This window comes from Aspergillus vadensis (genome assembly GCF_003184925.1).
Source record: "Aspergillus vadensis CBS 113365 unplaced genomic scaffold BO88scaffold_17, whole genome shotgun sequence".
Lineage (NCBI taxonomy): Eukaryota > Fungi > Ascomycota > Eurotiomycetes > Eurotiales > Aspergillaceae > Aspergillus > Aspergillus vadensis.
In genome coordinates this window covers 309,831-330,900 of record NW_020292055.1, presented here as the reverse complement: position 1 = coordinate 330,900, position 21,070 = coordinate 309,831, and the positions used below count along the sequence as shown (strand labels likewise).

Genomic DNA, 21,070 nt, shown 5'->3' with positions numbered 1-21,070 from the left:
TCCGACTAGATCCAGCGCCAAAGCATTTAGCTCCTCCAAATGGAGCGGACCCCTGGCATTCAGCGACTCAGTTGGAGGGATCGACGCGTCCGACTAATTTGGGTGAGCGGAAGATTTCCCGCAGGTCAACTATCCTCCGCTTGAAAGTGAGGAAATTAGCAAGCGATGACGGTTTGAGAAACAGGCCAGCCGCAACGGACAAAAGTACGTGCTTGCAGGATTGGCAGACCCGTTTCTGTCACACCAGACAGAGTTTTTCTTCTTTCCCTTTCCTTGTCTTTCTATACCTCAGCTTGCCATTTCCGAAATTCCTGTGGCACTTCGAAGGTTAGTGGGCTAGTGGCTGAAATAACCTCAGAGGTATCGCTGGATACTGGACAATCCCTTCAGCAAGCCACTCAAAAACGTACCTGGTTGGCGGGCCCGCGGGTCCTCTGCAAATGCCCGGAGCGATCGGCCACGGATCAGCAAGGAGCCCGAGAAGGTAGAGAGACTAAATCATTAAAGAATTTAGTTGGCTGGGAAGTCTTTACCTCCAACGCCCGGAACGTTCTTTGCATCGTACATTAAGAGGGGGTGCAGGTAGAGTCAAGGATATGCAGACGGAAGGACGGGTGCAGGAGTAGAAGGTACGAAGGGGGGTATGAATGAAAGGACGATGCGATGCAGATCTTGGCTTGAAGGCGAAAAGATGTGCCTGTGTACTTGTTGTTTGTCCGGTCGGGGAATCCCTGCTGGTGATGGTGGATCGACTGTAAGAGGATGCCGATGTGTGCTCCTGTCGTTGGCCGTGAGAGGAGTCGAAAAGACAGAAAAGACACTGTCAACTTGACGACCGGAGCAGCTCGGTGATGTTACAAGATCAAACAAGTTGGTGGAAGCTCAGCAGATGGGGCATCCTGATCAGATAGACTGGAGACGAGCTGGTCTTCATGAACGACACTAAGATAGCCCGGCTTTCCCAAATCGGCTGGGCATGACGTTTCCGAAAATCCAGAGTGACAAACAGGGATACTTTTTCTGACTGAAGTGACAGAGACTTGTCTATCATTCCCCAAATATTTACTTGGGACGTGCCCCATTCTCTATCAACCTGGTGGGAACTTGGAAGTCGTCCGCCTCTGTCTCTGTACAACTAGAGACTGGGCAAGATGGACATTTAGGGTGGAGATGAGGAGATTTGTCACAACGAAGATAACAAAATATCTTCAGAATGAGAACTTCCTTAATGCTCCATCAGGATGTCCGATGCTCTCGAGAACCAGGATAGACAGATTAAACAGCGTCGGGGCAGATCTGCACGCCAAAGTCGCAGCGCACCGCAGGGCTGGAACCAGCTCAGCCCCCAAACGGAAGCGCATGAATCGGGAATGGGGGTCCAGATCCAGAGTCCAGGCATTCCCGGGTCGAACCTCAGCTCCTCCCTGGGGAAATCCTAATTTTAGGGGCGAAAGCTTAAAGATGCGAGCGCAGAAGAGAGAAAAAGCAACACACCCCAGGGCAAATAAAAAGGGAAAAAGTAATTAAGGAATAAGCGGCTGTCGCCTACAGTTCCGCACCCACTTGGTTGGGTCCACTGGCGGCGATATATCACTTCCATCATCTCCTTCTAGACTAGGTTCCTGGATTAGCTTGTGTCGCGCTTCCTAGGACCCAGATTTGCGGTTTGACTAGGATAGGAGATGGGCTGTGATCGTGAGGATGATGTAGGTGGTCGTGTGCTTTCTTTTGCCTTTTCGGGGTCCGGTACTCACCCATGGATCTCTCTCTCTCTCTCTCTCTTTCACAGAAGAGTAAAAGAGAGGGCTGCTCTTTTTCCTACTATAATTTACTAACTACTTAATACCTTTTCTGACAGCTTATTCCCCGAACTCCCCTCATCTGCACACCCTCGTTCCTGCTACGTACCAACCTCCCCCATATTTCTGTTTTTGTCCATCACATTCTCCTTTTACATCGCTGGATCTTTTCCTTTCCTCACAACACCCTCTTCCCTGTCGCTTGTTATCCATCACTCAACTCTCTGTCGCTTTCTCCACTCAATTAATGACCCGTCGACAGCCTCGGGTACTTGCAGTTCGATTCCCTGCCGACGGAAAGAGCCATTCCATGCAGCAGACCTGCTTCTAGTCTGGACCTCGTACAGCTGCTGGGACCTTCTCTGAACAACGGTCAATTCGAAGCAATGCACCCATCGCATCACTGAAAAGGAGATGTCTCATGCGCTGGTCCGATTTGAAACCTCGTCCTCTATATAAAGCTATGGCGACGCATCCCAAACGTCCTTTGTCTTTCATCCATCATCAACAACTACATCCTTCTTCCCTTCATTCTTCTCTTCCTTGACTCTCAGACAACTCTTTCGTCGCCTTCCTCACTCAGGTCTTCCATTCTGTTCTTCAGTCTATACATTCAGGGACAAAACAGGCCGTCTACTTTACATTGCAAGTGAAGAAGCTCCAGGCGTTCCATCCCTTCAGCTCCAGTTCTTGACTATCGAGAGATATCTCGTATCACTGCAATCTTGCGCAGCTCACGCATAGTTCTACATCCACCATCTCTGAGACAGAAATTAGTATGTGAAGGATCCTCATTATAACTTCCAGTTCCTGGCAACGCGCAAATTGGAAGGATGTTAACGTGCTGCAAATAGCAACGAAATGGCCAACCAATGCTCGGGTCACGTTTTCGTCATCGTGCAGGCGACAAATGGGAATATCCTTACCTGGCGATGCTCTGACTGCAACTCCGGTCCGTTTGTCGCCATCTGGCGCTGCAAGATCTGTAACCACTGTCGCTGCAACTCCTGCCACACCGCCAAAGGCTAAGAAGAATCACGTCACGCATGCTTTTTTGCCTCTTAATCGGTAAGTGTGCAAGTGGCCTGACTGCGATAGTTTGTGGAAGGCTGTGTACCAGTTGTGAAACTATAAGCTAACCTCTGTTCCTAGTTTGATTCGTACATTTCCTGGAACTTCGAAAAAGCCTTCTGCAGCACTCCTCGCGCCATACCTGCCGAAATCCTATCAGCCTTTTCTTGCGCGACTTGACTTTAATTAATTTTCCCATTTCGTTTGCTTCTCCATTCGGTTCGGTTTCTCCTGCAACTCGTTGAAAAAAATTTTTTTCTCCATCTCTGCGGCATACTGCGCATTGTCCCCTCGGTTTGTTGGCGTCCCAGATCGGAGTAGGGTCGACGGAAGAGCGCCTCTGCTTTGTGGTCTGGCCCAATCGGATATCTTCCTATTCGGGCCAGATCTCAATCGATCAACATCAAAGCTGTGGCTACCTGATGATGATTTGATACCACTCGATGTCTCGCGACCAAAGGAGATGCACCTCGACTCGTAGCTGCAAATGCGATGCAAGCAGTGTTTTCCCCAATTCTCCACCACCAATACTGTCCTCTCCACTCGTTTTCCGCCCCCTTTCGTGCTTTTGCCATCGTTCCTTATGTTGCTTTCTCGACGAAAAGTCCCAAAAGTCCTTCTGATGCTGAGCCACGGCCGGATTTTCATATTTTCACGATCTACTTTGGCCACAAAAAGCAGCATCGCTCTGGTGTTCAGGGTTCGGAAACAAAACAGTCTGTTGGTGATTCAATTGCTATGCCGGCGCCTCCTTTCAGAGAGCCTTGCATCCCTTGTCTTATTACACTCGGCCCTTTTACTTTTTCTGTTTGTTTTTTCCAATAATTTTTTTCTGTGCGATAGAGATGACTTATAGATCCTTATCAGGAATACAATGCGGCAACGCAAATTTAATGGCATTTTGGAACCCCCACCACAATTCCGTAGACACATTCCCTTTCCCTTGGCAAATTCCAAATACGCTTAAAAAAGACATGACACACGAAGATCCCCAGACATAAAATAACTAACATACTTTACGATAAACAAACTATCTATCTATTTGACCCAAATTAAATTTTCATCCCCGTCAATAATTTCCCCACTCATAATAATGACAATTCCTTAATGACAAGCAAAAGTGGGCCGCCGCGCCCCGGCCTCCTTCCGACCCGCAAAAATAGGGAAAAATGAGCCACACCCACACCCCAAACACCACCAAACAGGAAATTTGCACTTTAGTCCAACCAACTCAACCATTACTTTACTTACCCCAGTCCGACAGCTTTACTTACCAAATTGGGTGAGTTGCATGATGTATCGGAAGTCAATTCAAAAAAAAAAGAAAATATAAGAGAAATAAATAAAAAAAAATAATAATATCTTGAGGATAGTATAGATGATTAGTTTGTTAGTAGTGTTGATTAGGTAGTGGAAATTGGGACTAGTTCATATTACTACCTAGTACCTAACCTACGGATAGTAGTAGTACTCTACAATTACTTAGATGAGTTTAGTTGAGTATAGTCGTGGCGTGTAAAAGGTCGTCTGCTTTTTCTCTTTTAGGTTTTGTTTTTATTTAGTTAGTATCACTAGTATTTTACTACTGAATCATCTACATACATAGTACACTAAGTAGATATTCATAACCAGGAAACATAAACGGGGCTACGTACTATCAATCTGTCTGTCTGTCTGTCTGTCATGCATGCGCAACATATGTATGAAATAAATATGCGTATGTAAATGTAAGTATGGAAGGGGTAATAAGTGAGGCTTGCTTACCTACCTACCTACCTACTGCACGGTAAGCCCTACACGAAAGTATGTGAGATATCAAATCCCGAAGACCAAAGTGGGCAATAGGACGAGATGCGTGTGTGGGGAGAGGGGTGGACCGGATAAAACATCCCTTGCAATTAGAGTTCAGGAATTTCTCTAGATAAATTGTGAGGCAGGTAGGTAGGTAGGTAGGTAGGTATGGATGATTTATCCACTTTTTACTTGATTCACGGGGGTAAGATACTTGGGATAGACATGCTTGGGGATGTATGTATGTATGTACCGTACTTGGTTACTGGTCTTAAGGTATGTATGTGTCTGTGTGTATCTCTTTCACTTCCTCAGTCTTTCGGTCTCTTTCTCTCTCTCCCCCTTCTCGTTCACCCACTACTACTACTACTACTACTACTACTACTACTACTACTACTACTACTACTACTACTACTACTACTACTACTACTACTACTACTACCCCTTACGTGGAAGGTTTATGTACTCCGCATCGCAGGTAAACTTTCTTGCGCTTAGTTTGCTTACTATTCCCGGAGGGGTGGGTTGAGTTGGGCACTATGGATCATTAGAATTTAAGTAAGATGGATTTAGGATTATGGAATGGATGGATGGACCATGGGCTTGGGATGGGATGGGAATGAGACGGGATGGGATGGGAATGAGACGGGATGGAATGGCAGGAGGGCTGGGTGATCCGTGGTGTGGGCACGGGCCCTTTCGGGGTGGAGTTTAGTCTAGTCTCTACGTAGGTAATCTTCTAGACGGTTCGTTTTTCTCCTTTTCTTTGCTCCTCTCGAGGTTTAGTCTGTGGCGTCGATGGCGGGTATGATATTGGTATGTACTATTAGGTACTAGGTATGTAAAGCAAGTACAACCTATCGATTGACAATCGGTACTCCGTACTGGAGGCGAAATTTTTCTAGGTGTAAATACTCTGTAGATGAGATTTGTGATACGTTAGCTTATGTTTCACATATTTATCGGTAGGTAGGTAGGTAGGTAGTATCACCTCTGTGATTTGATTCACCGCCAATCCAGGCTCGGCCATGTTGGCATCCTTCAAGAACTCCAGTGGCATCCAGACCAGATGGCCCTTGATTTTATCCAGCTTCTCGCGAATTTCATTGACCGGCTGGAAGGGATCAAACAAGTGACCTTGTTTGATGCCGCGAGGACAAATTCGGTCGTAGTCGTCGAATGTGTGGACGTTGTCGTCGGGGTCGGCGCGGAATAGCATGCGGTACATGTCGGTGTTGACGGTGGCGCGGCCGGTCCACATCTCCCAGAGCTCGTCGCTCATGGGATCGGTGACAAAGTCGTCTTCGGGCCCCTCGAGGACGTGGTTCATGCACATGTAGGGGGGCTTTGCGTTCGGGTCTTCAGAAGCGTCATAACTCTGAGCGGGCAGCAGGCCAAGGTGCTCCCGCCAGAGCTGGCGACGGAGGGTGGCAGCAACACGGGCGGCCTTGTACGGTTTACCATCCATGATGCTGCCGATGAAGTCTTGGTCTTCGACAACAATAGCAAGCTCGCTGTCATGGTAACCAAGTTGGGACTGCTATCGGTTAGTATCGCGTTTATGGAGGTTCAGATATTGGGGAATATACTCTGTCGTTGATGTTGGCACTTCCACAAATGACTACACGGTCATCGACAATGCACACCTTTCCATGCACGTAGAGCTCTTCCTGGATAAAGTTCTCCTTCTCGTCCTCGGGATTGCCCTCCCACGGCTCATCGGACATCTTACCGCCGTTGAGCATGGTGGTGTGGGCGACGGAGTCGCTACCCTTGAGGCCCTCCAGCTCCTTATGACGCTCATGCTGCTCCTCGTACTTGCGCAGCCGTGCGAGACGAACCTCCTTCTCCTGTTGTGCATTGTCATACCCCACTTCATGCTTGTCGCCCTCTTTGCCGATAGCCGGGTGGACACTGTCACTCATGATAGACTCGGCAATGCCACGCTGAACATCGTTGTATGTCACGCCCGCCTCGGACTCCAACTTGACCAGAGCAGGAGTCTTGTTGATGCGATCGAATGCGCGCAGGTTGAACAGGAAAACGTGTTCTAGCTACGTCAGCCTGCGTCTCGTACGGACGGAAGTTCACCTTACCTCTGGGATTCACGCCTTGGGCGGATATCTGGCCAAAGATCGAGTGTTCACCGCGCAAGATCGACTTGTACTGGTAGTCCATGATGGCACGGGTGCCTGTCGCTTCATTCTGGCGGAGGTCTCCCGCAAATCCAGGGATGGCGGGGATCACGATGATCACTCTGAACTTTCTTCCCTCCTTGGCAGCTCTGACAACGGCCTCGACGATGGACTGACCAATGGTGTTGAGAATGGGCGCCTGTTTGTCTCCCGTGGCAGTGACTTGGTGGAGTTAGTAGTTGGTGCAGTGCCCAGGGTGATCAATCTTACTGAAGAATTGATTTTCAATGTAGACATAGTGCTGAGCCTGGCTGATGATCTCCTTGTAAGCGTTTTGGATGCTATGTTCCGTCAAAATTCCACTGCTCCAGTCGGCGCTACTGCGCACGATCTGCGCCCGTGCAAAGCCTTGCTGGCCGAGCGGCTTCGTGTCGAGAGGCGTGAGAGGGTGCTGCAGGTACTCGCCGCACGGGAACTTCGGACGCTGAACGGCAACCAGATCTTCGTCGTCCCCAGTACGACCCTCCAGCATCAGCCAGTCCACACTGTCGTCCCGTTTGTACTTGTCCCGCTTGATGAAGTTCCACCGCAGGACGAAGTGCTCTGCGATGTCATACACACAGTCACCCATCACACCCATGGCGACGTCGTGCCAGGGCATTCGACCATACTCAGCTTTGCTAAGCTCGTTGGCCTGCCAGTCGCCCACGCTCTGGAAATCCATGATGCGGTTGTTGTTGAATTCCTGTCCGGGGAAGACCTCGTTCCGCAAATTAGAGGGGTGAACATCGGCTAGGGGATGCTGATGAGCGTCCCATCTTCCGAAACACAGATCAATACCTCCAATGAACGCCAATGCATAATCGATGACAATGAATTTCTCATGGTGCGCCTAATGAAATTAGCACGCGCTGCCGGAAGCTTCGGGAATTAAGCTCACCCAGTACAAGGTCATGTCAGCCGCATTCTCGAAGATGTTATGATCCGGGTGGCGCAAGACTTTGATGTTTCCGTAACCAGGGCTTCCTTCGGGACAGAGATTGCGAAGCGCGTGCTTGGTATGAGCGGAATTGCAAGTCAATGCTTGGTTGACCTAGTCCATATATTTTAGCAACCCATCAACGATGCGATTAACACCTAGACTAACCTCCTTGTACACAATCACGTAGATTTTGACGCCCGCCTCGGCGCGACGCTTGAGAATCTGATCCAATCGCCATTCCTGGGCCATGAAAGGGGGTCTCCGGAGGAACAATTCAGGAGACAACCACCAATCGGCAATGTAGATGGTCTCTTTGGCCTCCTCTAGAGCCATTGAGACGGCCCACAAGTAGTCCAGAGCATCGACGTACCACTTGACCTTGTTACCCTCACGGATGGGCGCGAACGACTTGAAGCGGTGGGATTCGGAGATCGCGGTGCGTTTGGCATCGGTAGCCTTCTCGTGCGCTTCATCATGGCGATGATTGGGGTTAACAATGTTGAAAAACTTGCCGACTTTGTGCTTGAGGTGGAAAGCCTTCTCCTCGATGTGGGTTTCTGTCGGAACGAAGGGCGGTTAGTGGGATTCAAAGCAGTGGATACAAGAATGACACCTTTGAACTGCTCCTCCAGGTTCTCGATCTTGTGCTTAAACTTGTCCATGACGGCGGGCGTAACCAGATCGACAGCCTCAGGGAGAGAATGAGGAACTTGGGGAGAAGAGGAGGGGAAGCAGAACAATTGTTGGAGCAGTCGCCCTGTAGGGACGGAAAATGAGGGGGAGGGAAAGAAAGCCGGGCTCCACCACACGAGGCCGATGGAGCTAGAAACTATCGGTTGCGATGCTGCCTGGAACCGCTGAATGAATTAATGTTTCAGATCGGCGGATCGGCGGGGTTCAGATCCAGAGGTCAGAGCAGCCGCCATGCAAGAAAAACCAGTTTCCACTTTCCAGAGATGCACTGGAGAGGAGGAAGACTAGATAAAGTGGCATTGATAGGAGTTTAGATCGAGCAATAGATTGGCAGATGAAATCCAACGCGAGCATGACATCACTGCCTGAGTGCCTGAGTGAATCCACCCCCTCTTCCCAGCCTTATCGCCTCAGGCACAAGAACGTCGTCACTCATTACGGAATACCAGCCATTCCATTCAGCCTTCCGTGATCTTGTCTCTGTCGCACCACCAGAATTTCCCTGTTTTCAGTCAACGCGGTCTCGGAGACTCCGTCTGGGCATTCTTCTCGAAAGCAAGCGATAGGTCGCCCAGCAATAGCGTGCCTCTACCGTATCGGGGGAGGATTTCCGGTACGCTCCACTCGCTGCCATTGGTTGTGTTCAGCACCACACAGTCCACTGTGCACGATGCCCGTCCCTGACCAGTGGCACAAGGCACTAACTTTCTCACCTCCAGTAGCACACAATGAGGGCCTCACGCAATATCTACAAGGACGAGGTCGATTTTACCGCCCTTGCCTTGCAATCTCCCGAGTTTGCAAAGTAGTCAGTCCATCCGGTGCAACCTATGTGTTCCTTTTCATCTCCAACTCACTAAAACTTCTCCAGCTTGAAATCCAATGGGCAGCTGGACTTTAGCGACCCGGACGCTGTTCGGTGGGTCAGAGACTAACCTGAATGGTAGCTGCAATTGCCACTGACACGTACTCAGTCAATTGACCAAGAGTCTGCTGCAACGCGACTTTGAGCTGAAAGTCGAGATTCCGGAGAATCGATTGTGTCCACCGGTACGTCTGCCAGCTGCCGATGTCCGTTCCTGCAGCTAACAAGGACACGTGCAGGTCCCGAATAGGTAAATGAATTGCCTGTCTATGGACTAGTTGCATGGTGTAATGCATCTAACCCCAGTATAGACTCAATTACATTCTGTGGCTGCAAGACTTGCTCGACACCACTGGCGATGAATACCGTGATAACTATGACCCTGACCGAGAAGTTATTGGACTTGACATGTAAATCACCACTCCACCTTCGGAGAACTCGGTCGCTAAGCCACTAGTGTAGTGGGACAGGATGTTGCAGCATCTACCCCCTGCTAGGTTGCTCCATGCGACCTCATTGGCGCTTCGTCGCAACAGGTATATTCACACACTATACTGTTTGCGCACCTACTCACATACGCAGACATCGACAATGACAATATCCGAACATCGCGAGATACAGTCTCTGCGAACAAACTCGATTCTCGCATTGAGATCATCCAGACAGACCCGAAGGATGAGCTGATTCCATTAGACACGAAGCTCAATGTCGACAGGTAACTACAAATACCACTCCTACTATCCTATACAACTAACCCACCACAGACTCGACTTCACCATGTGCAACCCCCCATTCTACGCTTCGCGCGATGAATTATTAGCTTCCGCAGAAGCCAAAGAGCGACCTCCCTTCACAGTAATACCTGTTCTCTCCCAGCTCCCTCTCCCTCATTAATACCAACAGGCCTGCACCGGCGCCGAAGTAGAAATGGTCACCACAGGCGGCGAAATCGCTTTCATCACACGCATGATCGAGGAAAGCCTGCACCTCCGCGAGCGAGTAATCTGGTACACCACCATGCTCGGCAAGCTAAGCAGCGTATCCGTCCTCATCGAAACGCTCCTCGAACACAAGAACAACAACTACGCCGTGACCGAATTCATACAAGGGAACAAGACCCGCAGATGGGCCATAGCCTGGTCATGGACGGATCTCCGTCCGACAGTCGTACGATCTACCCCTCTCCATCCTATTCCCTTAAACAATAAACCTAACAACCATTTAGTCCATAGCGCGAGGCACCACCGCCATCCCCAAACACCTCCTCCCCTTCCCCTCAGAATACATCTTCATGACACAGTCCGAGTCCATCGACGAAGTCAGCGGCAAAATAGACACTGAACTCTCCGCCCTGCATATCCAATGGCTCTGGCGCAAGAACCTCGCCACGGGAGTGGGGTTCGCCATGCAGAACGTGTGGTCTCGGCAGGCGCGTCGCAAGATGCAGAACCCGGATGCGATGGCTGAGATGGGGGAAATTGATGAGACGAAGGCAGCGCTGGGTTTCAAGGTGCAGGTGAAGAAGGATGCGATTGATGAGAAGGGGGTGAGGGTGATTGTGCGATGGCTGAAGGGGAAGGATACGGTGTTGTTTGAGAGTTTCTGTGGGATGTTGAAGAGGAAGGTTGAGAGCACTTAGTTGCCTACAAGTATAGATGCGTAATTGCACCCTGAGATTCTATTACAGATTAGACTCAACCGAATGAAACAAACAAATGAACTCTCACAAATGATCTATGTATATGCTGCTTCTGCTCTCGCAACCATAATCAAGAAGAACAGTATAATACTTTTCTTTCAAAACATCCGTCGCATAACCAACCAATCAACCATCACCATCTACTAATTACTTCCCACCTCACTCTGCAACTCCTTCAACCTAGCCCACCCCTCACTATCCTCCCAAAACTCCTTGCCCTTACCCAAGATACCCCTAACCGCACTCCTCGCCTTGAACCTCCAGTCCTTCGCGACCATCTCCTCCGTACCCTCCTTATCCATCGGACCAAACCGCGCATATCCATCGCGCACCAACCTCTCCGTCGCCCGCACAATCTCCATCCACCTCTTCTCATCAGCCATCTGGAACGCACCCTGCGATGCCGAAGCAACCGTCGCGCGCCACGCCTTCTCATGCGCCTCGAAGGCCATGCTCGGGCGTTCGCGGAACACCTCGACTCTTGCGACGAGGAGCCACAGCGGGGCGGAGTGGGTGATCAATGGCACGATACTGGTGTCGATGAGCGAGAGGATCTGGCCGGCGATGGTGCCGCTGCGGACGACCTTCGCAGTGGAGTCGTCGCCATCGATGGAGATGAGGAGGTCGGAGTAGTTGTATGCGGTGACGAGGTGGTCGACGAGTAGTCCTGTGATGGGTAGGTCGATGCACTTCTCGCCGTTCTTGGAGCCGTGGAGCTCGATGACGCGGCGTTGGGCCGTGATGACTTCGCGGAAGGGAGTGAAGGGTGGGGGGATGGAGGCTGCCACTGTGAGGACGTTGTCCCAGATGCGGACGTCGCTGTGTTTGAGCTGGGCGGCGCGTTGGAGGGCCGCTAGGGCTTCACGCTTGCGTTTGTAGGGGTCTTCGGGAGCGGGCTGGCTGGGGGTTTCTTCGTCTTCTTCGTCGTCGGCCTTGGTGGGGGCCTCGGTGATGGGGATGGGGAAGGGTTCGGTTGTCTCTGCGGGTTTGGGAGAGCGCAGGATCGCGGCAGCCAGGTTACTCCAGGCTTCGGCGTCGGTGTCTTCGAGTTGGACGGTGCGGGTGAAGGAGTCGATGGCGTCGTCCCATTTCTGGAGCTCTAGTTGCACGCAGCCGAGGGCGAACCAGGCGCCGTGGTTGAGACGGTTGATGTGGAGACTCTTGAGGTAGGCGTCTTCGGCTTTGTCGAGGGCTGGGGGCTTCAGGCTGAGGTAATGGCGGGCCAGGGAGCGCTGGGCGCGAGCGTATCTGTTGTTGGAGACTGCCCAGGCGCGCTCGTACATGGCTGGGTCGGTGTCGATGTCACCCAGGATGCAGAGGAGGCGGGGAGCATCGGCGGGGAGAGGGGAGAGTTCGGGTCCGTCGAACTTCTCGTTCTCGTCGTCGGGGTCCGCGCCGGTGGGTTGGTAGAGCTGTCTGCGGACGAGGTACTTGGCCTTGTCCTCTCGTTCAGTGGCGGCGTAGCAGAGAGCGGCCTCAGCCCACATCTGTAGACGCTCGTAGATGTCCAGGGCAGTGCGCAGACCTCCAAGGTTGACCCAGCGGGTGGCGAGCTCGGCCTCCAGGCTCCAGCGGGTGGAGAAGCTCAGGATCCAGATGTACTCCAGACGCTCGGCGGCGGAGGCGGATTCCGATTTTTCGGGTCGAGGAAGGAAAGTAGTGGGCTCGTCGACGGACGTGCCTGCTTGTTCATCGGAGGTGGCGGTGTCGGCGATGACCTGGTCGACGAGAGCTTGCATCTGCAGGACGGATCTCTCGACAGTTCTGGCTTTGTAGCCCTCGACTCGACTGCGTACCAGCAGAGCCTGAGTGTAGATCTGCCAATTCGAGCTGCCACCCTCGAGCACACGGGTCGCGTACGGCTGCGTCTCCTCTCGGGTGAGACCGTTCTCCGGTGCGGTGTTTGTGATGGCGGATGCGAAAGCGAGGAGGATAGCAGAGTCGACGGGGTCGAGCTTGGGCTGGTCGCCGGGATCGAGAGATGCCAGGGCAGGAGGGAGGTTCGACTCCTCCTGGACGGTCACTTGCGTATCGTCGGATTTCTGACCATCCGGCTTGGTAAAGGAGATAGACTCGAGAAGAGTGTCATCGTTGAGATCCAGCTTCTTCGGGACAGAGGGCTTGTCGTCCGATTCCGCGGCGGCATCGGCGCTCTTGGCCAGGATGACCAGCTGACTGATATCACGGTCCTGGAACTTGGTTCTCTTTCCGAGCTTACCAGTCAGGGCGAACTCGAATTTCCGTTCCGCGGCAGCCTGTTCGAGATCCTTTCTGGCCTTCGCATCAAAGCTGTGGTGGGTATGAATGGTAGCCCTTTCGAGAAGGAACCGACCCTTCTCCTGTGCAGTGCACTTGTCGCTCAGGACCAGCTTTTCGAGCTCCTCCAAATCGGCATAGATGGAATCTTGAAGCGCGCCAGTGACTTCCGACAGCATCTTCTGGTGAAGGAAGTTGACACGGACCCTCACAGTCCTAGCCACCAACGGACCGTTTGTCACCAAGGCATCAGCATCCACCAGCAGAGCCTTTGCCACAGCGAACAGTTCCACATTAGGAGTGAGCTTGTAAGCGGCCTCACCGTCCACCGAAAGGTCCCGGATGACATGATCACGGACGGCACGGAGGGCCGCTTTGTCCGACCGCAGAGCAGCAGGAATGACAACATCTGCAGGGCTAAACTCCAACGGAGGACCAGTGACATTCGACTGCAAGAAGCCGAACAGAGCGGCCAGACCGATATGGAGCAATTGAGAGCGCTGTTGCTCAGAGGTCAAGCCATCTACTGGTGTCTGGGCGACAGCCTTTGCCTTTTCCGTCAAGAAAGTAGTGTAGGAGATTTCTTTGCGAGAGACACGGCCGAGAGCCTCCGAATCTGCCGCATCATGTCCGAAGACTGCCATTGCGGAGGGCAGCTGCAGGAGGGGCACTATATCCGCATCTGCCAGGCGGATGGGGTCATATTGTTCCCGAAGCGCGGATGACTCGTCGAACAGGGTGTTCAGAGACGCGGGGTAAGTGACAGTAGCGTCGGCCATAATGATTGTCACGGGGTATCGTTGAATGCGTTAAGAGAAGAGCGAAAGTAGCTGTGATGCTGGAAATCAATGCGATTTTCCAATTAGGCTTCTATGCGACTGAATTAATGAGACGGCAAGAGACCCTCAAGTCGGGGTTACTGGATAAATTGACAGGAACGATAGTCTCAGTATAACATGTCCTGTGCGTCCCTATATGAGGATACTACCCCGCAGACCTGATGCCAGAGGAGAAACGTCCAAAGGAGCAACTGGGGAAGATAAAAGAAGGACTGAACGCGAGACCGCGAGAACCCCGCCATCCCGCTTGGTGCCTTTTTTGCACTTTTTTCTGCCGGTTTATCGATAAGCCATCTCCAGGCGGTGACGCTTTATACCGGGACGTGGCATTATGCTATCCCTGCAAGCAGCACCCTTCCCACCGCCATCGTTGCTATGGCCACGCACTTTTACACTCGCAAACGCACTATATGATCAATGGTCAATTTAGGCAGTAAGACCAGGAGATGATGATTGTATTCAATTGTACAGCTATTCATCTGTCGGGTATATCGCCATCCGACTAGCCGTCAAAATCCATTATATGTGCCCTGGGGGTATCTGCAAATACAGACGTCAACGCGTTAAACATCCAAGCAAACATGCTCAAACACCGCAGCCCTGCCGTATAAACAATGCTCCTTGATTTACAAGAGCCAACCGGTAGCAACAATAAACAAGAATCGCTGTATCGCTCCCAAAAGCCTCCACGAATCCGGGGATTCGGACCAGGCATATGTACCATAACATTCCCTCATATCACGCCTAACAGAATTCACCAGTCCTGGCCACGATCTTTCATCAAGATCTCGATAGCCTCATCTTCCGGGACAGGGTTTTCATTCAATTCTTTGACACATTGTGTCAGCCCCTCGGCAGCTTCATCCACCTGTTCGGCAGTCCATCCCGTACAGGCCATGACCATGCGCCGGTAGTTCTGGCCCAAAACCACGTTTTTAGACTTCAGGCGCTCGACCTCATTCAATATATCCTCATTAAACTTTTGATAACCCTCGACCTTTTGTTGTAGGGTTTCGGGTGTGGGGAGAGAGCGAAGGAAGGCCATCTGCTGCTCGGAAAATCCAGAGGCAGGGTCGAATGTTTCGGGGAAGATGGCCTCGAACTCGGCAATGTCGAGCCCGTGTTCTTTGTCGGCGTCCCCAATCGCGCACTTCTTCGACAAATCTAATGAATCGCCCTGGATCCCCTTCAAAATCACCAGCAGGTCGTCAGAGGACTTTTCCAGGTTTTTAAACCGTCTGCTAAGCTCTATACGGTCGGACGATTTGGACTTGAGTTCATCGAGCTGTTTTTGCTCGATCTGTCGTGCTTTGGCCGACTCTCGAATCTTCGAGTGCCAGTGGTCGAACTTTTCTTGCTTCTTAGCCAGGGTGGAGGCCAAATCTCTGTCAAGACCACTCAATGTCTCTTGGACAATTGATGTGATTTGAGACACAGTCGCTTTCTAAGTCAGTTTTGATGCGCAGCTTTCATCCAGGAGCACTTACAATCCAATATTTCTTTCTTCGTCTTCTCCAGCTGGTCCATGAAGGAGTCACCCCCGTTCCCAGCTTGCTGCGACTGAGCGTTACCGTCAACCATGTCTACACCAACACCGTAATCTGCTGGTCGAAGACCTGTGTGATTCGGTATATGAGGATCAGCCCCGACTTCTAATAGTTGGGGAACAAGCACAGAACGTGCACGCCCAGCCAAGTTGAGGGCTGTATCCCCTTGGTCATCTCGGAGATTTACTATTTCAGAGATGAAACGCCCGAGCGTCATGACTTCACCAGCCTGTGATAAACCTTGCCCATTTTCCGAGGCACCGTTCGGCGTTTGCCGGCTCAGCGACGTACCACCATGGCGGACTATGAATTCCAGCAATGCTTCCAGGTAGTGTTTAGCAGAAACGTGACCTCCACCACCGGTAGCAGCCATAACAGCGATGTGGTGAAGGATCGTTCTCCCGCTGTAATCGACCATGTCAATAGTTGGAGCCAGCACCTGCAGTAAACGCGGAAAACTCCTATAATCGAGATTATTTCTCGTTCCTACGGACTTTTGCAGTGCCGTTTCGCCTGCACCGTTCAAACGGAAGATGCTAACTCCTTTTTCGACAAGTGCATAGACAAGAGGCATCCGAGCGAGCATCGCCGCCCAGTGTAGCGCATTGTTCCGATATTCGTCCAACGGAATTTCCAAATCCTCCCCAGTCAATTGCATCAAAGCTGGATGGCTGGAAAAATCGCGGGTCTTTTTGTCGAGGAATAATGTCATGATGAGCTTCATCTTCTGAAACCTCTCCGGGGTGGTGGCGGGCGGCAAAGGCTCAAACCCGCGCTTGCTACCATCCACTATCGATGTTGAAACGTCCATATCTTGGTAAAAGGAGTCATTCGGCTCAGTTGGTGTTGGTTCAGCCATGGAAGCCGTCGAGTGCTCGTAAGGCATCCCAAACGACGGCGCCTGGTGAGATGTAGACCGAACGCGCTTCCGCGGAGGTTCATTTGCCTCCTCGTGGTCGAAGCTGGCACCGTCGTGCATAGCATAGCGGCCGTTGCTCTGGAAATTGTTCCCGAAACCGCTATCAGACGTCACACTATACATGCTTTGTTGACTGTTCAGAGGTATGTGGGTATCTTGGCTGCTCATCTGGTGCGAAGGCTTTCGTATAACACTTGATCGCCTTTGATCAATTCCGCGAGCGGCAGGCGAGTCAAAGCGAGCCTTGCTCATGGCATTCACCGCCGTCGCAGCCGTGCGAGAGATGTTTTGGAAGAATGTGCCTTGTTGAGGTTGGCTCATGCCGCGGTTATCCATCCCGCTGTACAGGCGTTTCCGTTGCGCAGCCATTGCTTGCTCCTTTGTTGGGGTGTCAAGTGAGTCCTGCGCCGTACCATTTGTGCCGCCCATGTCATATTCAAGAAGGGGTCGCAGCAATTCTTCGACGTGGTATTCACGACAGAGCTCCACACCCCTCTGATAGTTGACCCAGGTTCCTTGGTATTTACCATACCCTCCTTGAACCTTCTCATGCTCGCCAGCTGCAATCTCTTTCTCTAGTGTCTTTGTCCTCCTCGCCTTGACCACACCGGCAACCTTGAGAATCTGCGTAGCATTGAGCCACGAGTCGGAGCGACGTTTCATCACGGCGACTCCGTTCACTTCCATTTCGTAGACGGAGACGTTAGAGTACACAGCCTGTTGACACAGCAAAGCGAGTCAGTTATTTTTGAGGGAGTGAAGATGCGCAGATGACAATAAACTGACCCTGTAAATTTGAGGCTTGAACTCTTCATGATACATTATTGTTCCATACCCATTCATGTCCTCAAAACCTGCGAAACTTGACCGAGGGCCGTGCGAAAGGCCATTCGAGTAACCAAAGGACATCGACTGTTGCGACCCTTTCGGAGGAGGCGTAGCTCGAGGGGTGGAGGAGACGGACTGGGAGGCGTTGAAGGAGCCCATTTGCGATTGTGAAAATACCATGCCATTGGCGGAGCTCATGCTGCTCTGAGAGTAGGACATGGGTAAGCCTGGGCGAGCTGGGTGGTTGTTATTGGAGGCCATTGAAGGAACGGTGAATTAGCAGTGTTAGGGTGCCCGACCCAGACACCGACTCAAGGCTGGCTGCTCTGTCGAAGGAAAAATTAAAAAAAGGTTAATAAATACGAATTGCAGGTACCACAAGCCAATAGCAGGGCCAGTTCAACAAGTGAACAGCATCATGACAGAATGAGAGAATCGCGAAAGCATGTGGGGAACTGCACCTATCCTGGGATCTACTGCTCCAGTCTGACTTGACCGGCCAGGCAACTCGGAACGTCGCGCGAAAAGAGAGAGGCGCGTGGCTAGCGCACCGACCGCGAAGGGATGAGACAAGTCAATGAGACTGATTCTGGCGAGGCAGTCGGGTCCTGAACGGCCCGGAGTAATTTACAAGTAGTGCAAGAGCCACTCTATCTGCAGCTCTTTCAGGTAATCCTGTACAACATAGCCTTGCATGAAACAAATGGGGGAAAGGAACGAGATGAATGAGTTGATTGAAGTCGCGGGGGCGTTCGTTATTCGCTCCGGTCGCGTTCGCGGCTAACCCGATTTCGCGTATCGCTGCCTCGAAAACATCTATTGCCTGTTTGGGTGTTGTATCTTCACCGCCTGCTGCTTCTGTCTGATAGCCTCGCGGTGCTGCGGAATCAACTCCGGGCTTGCAGAGGAATTGATTAGAAGATAAAGAAAGGCATAACATCAGACACCATGTCTGCCATTCAGATCCCTCCCGAAACATGGCGGCATCTTCTACGCTCCTTACTCCGCGAATGCTCCTACCTCCCTGACCCTGTCGCCAGAGTTACATTTCATGCTCAGATCCTCCAACGATTCCGACGGTATACCCAGAAGAAAGAGACGGATCAACATCGACTTCTATTACTCCGGAAGTCGGCAACACACCAACTGTCTCTGCTCAGACGAGCCAATGAGGGATATACAAAGCCACTGGAAAAGGTCTTGCAGCAGGCTTATGGCCGCAGAGGGCGACGGAGACAAGAGCTCATACAAGCATTGGTCACACCAGCGGACGCAGTGGACGCATTGAATGCGGCGGATACGCAGACAGTGGCACCGGAAGCACCAGAGATGTTCGAGGATGGATGGCGGCCTCCCTCAGTCATGGTTGATCTTTTGAAAGCCCAGAACCGTAACTCGATGATCACGACGCTGAATGCCGGCTACTACACTAAGCAAGTCGAACCAGTTGTTCCCGCGGAGAATATCTGGGGGAAGCCGCTCGCTCCATCTCGCCGCAGGAACATTCGGAGGAAATGGTACAATCAGACGCTACATAATCTGTTTCCGCCACTGCCTGACTCGGAGCTCAAGGTGTTGGAGGGTCTTATGTCGGGGACTATACCATGGACGCCGCCCAAACGACGAAAGGCAGTTGGGACTTCTTTCGCCCCTGAGTCTACTCTAGATGCTGGCTTTCTGACAGAGGGACCGCAGAAGGGTGATACATTTGAGAATTATGTTGACGGACGACCCCATAACATCACCCGACGGTTCATGCAGAGGCTCTGGAAACGCATATCCTGTCTAGTTCCTCGCGTGAATTGGGATACTAGAAGCGGAAAGCCTGCATTCACCTGGGATGTACTCTACTCAGGACCTAAGCTGGCCCTGAAGTTGGACGAAAGCACAGCGTCTGAGCTCTTCGCAGGCATCGATGCCAATGGTCGAATGATCAAAGATCAACCAAAAGAAGCGTCAGGATGAATATTAACCACTCAACATAATCAATCATGGAGTATGTGACAAAGGACACAACACACAATTCTCGAACAATTCCAAACAAGATGGACCGTAAACGAGCCGCCAGTCACAGTCACGAAAAGTGCACCATCCCATATATGTCAACCCAGGGTCTCACATTGGGACCACACCACATCCTCCCGTTAGCTACATTCTCAAGCTCGAAGCCATTCGGCCAGAGCTTCTCCATCTCAAGTCTAAAGGCGTCCTTCGGCTCTCCATTTTTGATCCTCAACTTCTCAAAATACACATACGAGGCATAGAATACCGTCCCTGAGCTCCCAGCGGTAGGGCCCTTCTTCTTGAGAAACTCCCCGAACGAATTCGCATTCAGCCTCTTCGTACCCTGCGGGTACGCCGCCTTCGCAACATCTCTCATGAAGCCCGCCTGCGTCACTCCGGTCTTACGCAAATGCGCCCGGATTTTCCTCCTCACCACATCGCACGTCTCAAAGACCTGCACACTCCCATCCTCATCTCCATCCAAGTGAACACCCGAAAGATCAACCGCGGCCGGACTCGCTGGCTGATTCTTCTTCGGCCTCTTCGGGGCACTTCCTGCCGCAGTTGCCGCAGGCTGAGTCTCAGCCAACGGCACAACAGGTCCCCCGCTCCGGCTGTCAAAAAACTTCAGGGCGTTCTTATACGTCGCCGACCGGGCGCCCTTGACGCCCTCCTGGCTCAAAAACTCAGAATATGACCGCGGAGACACGTTAATTGCGCGCTGGAACTCGTTGGCGTTCATCTGTCCTGAAGCGATGAAATCGCGTATCTCCTGCCGAATCTCGTCGCAGCTTTTCTGCGTATTTCCAGACGGTGATGCTGTTCCTGCCGCTGGCTGATTCTCTTTATCATGGCCAGTAGCGATCGCAGGATCCATCATATCAGTGGAGGTCCTCTTTTGCGCAGGCATATTTAGTGGACAATCGTTCGACACGATCTAATAAGTCAATGAATATAACGCCTAGGTAATATATATAAGAGGCACAAGAAACCCAAAATGAAGGACGAATCCCAAGTAGTCAAAATAGTAAACAGAAATACGCGCCGACGCGTCCACTGCAGTTCAGTGAGCAAACGGACGGATCAAGCCCATGAATCCCTGTTCAATAGTAAGCGCTGTACTCCGTAGAAACATCATGGTAGTCCGACGGGCAGTGGCATGAGTGGAGCGATATGCTCGTTCATTATTGGTCCGTAAATGGAGATGATCAACAGTCAGTGTTGAGGTATCACATCTTCTGTGTCAGGGGATAGTGGTATCTATTGAATTGACACCTCTGTTATGAGAGGGGTTTGCTTGATTGTTTGACGGGGAGTGGTTGCTGGTTCAGATGTTTGCGAGGATTGAGGTTGAAAGTGACGGTGATGTCTTTTTCAGTATCTTGTGTAGCCTTCTGAGCATGATATACCTCTTGGTTTTCGTGGTGGGTAGGTAGGGGTCACTGGTGGCAATTTCTAAGCAAACATCGTCTAAAGCAGAGTGATTTATAACACATCTGAGCATACTCCGTAGCATTGAGCATGTTGATGTAGGAGACTACTTACTACTAACCAGAGAGCGAACCCGAAAACTACTACTAATAAGCAAGGATAAAGAACCATTCAACATAGAACATCGATTTGCAAGGCACACGCATACAAT

The 21,070-nt window shown here is 51.4% G+C and overlaps 7 protein-coding genes across 7 annotated transcripts; 2 read left to right on the top strand and 5 right to left on the bottom strand.

Annotated features, from left to right (window-relative positions):
- Nucleotides 1–2,877: 2,877 nt before the first annotated feature.
- On the bottom strand, nt 2,878–3,768 carry BO88DRAFT_80338 (uncharacterized protein). The gene has a single exon (XM_025713156.1). It carries the CDS (start codon nt 3,552–3,554, stop codon nt 3,057–3,059), a length of 498 nt encoding a protein of 165 aa, XP_025561123.1. The 5' UTR covers nt 3,555–3,768; the 3' UTR covers nt 2,878–3,056.
- A 1,701-nt stretch (nt 3,769–5,469) lies between these two features.
- On the bottom strand, nt 5,470–8,917 carry pldA (putative phospholipase PldA). Its single transcript, XM_025713154.1, has 8 exons — nt 8,392–8,917; nt 7,944–8,335; nt 7,737–7,889; nt 7,067–7,688; nt 6,758–7,018; nt 6,251–6,711; nt 5,653–6,198; nt 5,470–5,577 (listed from the first exon to the last, which is right to left on the bottom strand). The coding sequence occupies exons 1-8, from the start codon at nt 8,438–8,440 to the stop codon at nt 5,563–5,565; spliced, it is 2,499 nt and encodes an 832-aa protein (XP_025561122.1). The 5' UTR covers nt 8,441–8,917; the 3' UTR covers nt 5,470–5,562.
- BO88DRAFT_80163 (DUF890 domain protein) lies at nt 8,768–11,077 on the top strand. The gene is made up of 11 exons (XM_025713155.1): nt 8,768–9,084; nt 9,191–9,279; nt 9,343–9,390; nt 9,446–9,521; nt 9,576–9,586; nt 9,648–9,746; nt 9,799–9,872; nt 9,919–10,051; nt 10,101–10,191; nt 10,240–10,503; nt 10,562–11,077. Exons 2-11 carry the CDS (start codon nt 9,200–9,202, stop codon nt 10,973–10,975), a joined length of 1,290 nt encoding a protein of 429 aa, XP_025561121.1. The 5' UTR covers nt 8,768–9,084; nt 9,191–9,199; the 3' UTR covers nt 10,976–11,077.
- BO88DRAFT_406209 (tetratricopeptide repeat domain protein) lies at nt 10,995–14,348 on the bottom strand. The gene has a single exon (XM_025707103.1). The coding sequence runs from the start codon at nt 14,068–14,070 to the stop codon at nt 11,179–11,181; it is 2,892 nt and encodes a 963-aa protein (XP_025561120.1). The 5' UTR covers nt 14,071–14,348; the 3' UTR covers nt 10,995–11,178.
- Nucleotides 14,349–14,571: 223 nt separating this feature from the next.
- On the bottom strand, nt 14,572–18,138 carry BO88DRAFT_406207 (putative APSES transcription factor (MbpA)). Its single transcript, XM_025707102.1, has 4 exons — nt 17,886–18,138; nt 17,383–17,750; nt 15,618–17,313; nt 14,572–15,570 (listed from the first exon to the last, which is right to left on the bottom strand). The coding sequence occupies exons 2-4, from the start codon at nt 17,641–17,643 to the stop codon at nt 14,885–14,887; spliced, it is 2,643 nt and encodes an 880-aa protein (XP_025561119.1). The 5' UTR covers nt 17,644–17,750; nt 17,886–18,138; the 3' UTR covers nt 14,572–14,884.
- BO88DRAFT_80005 (uncharacterized protein) lies at nt 18,029–19,443 on the top strand. Its single transcript, XM_025713152.1, has one exon. The coding sequence runs from the start codon at nt 18,373–18,375 to the stop codon at nt 19,387–19,389; it is 1,017 nt and encodes a 338-aa protein (XP_025561118.1). The 5' UTR covers nt 18,029–18,372; the 3' UTR covers nt 19,390–19,443.
- On the bottom strand, nt 19,444–20,824 carry BO88DRAFT_80004 (uncharacterized protein). Its single transcript, XM_025713151.1, has 2 exons — nt 20,578–20,824; nt 19,444–20,527 (listed from the first exon to the last, which is right to left on the bottom strand). Exon 2 carries the CDS (start codon nt 20,336–20,338, stop codon nt 19,499–19,501), a length of 840 nt encoding a protein of 279 aa, XP_025561117.1. The 5' UTR covers nt 20,339–20,527; nt 20,578–20,824; the 3' UTR covers nt 19,444–19,498.
- Nucleotides 20,825–21,070: the final 246 nt, after the last annotated feature.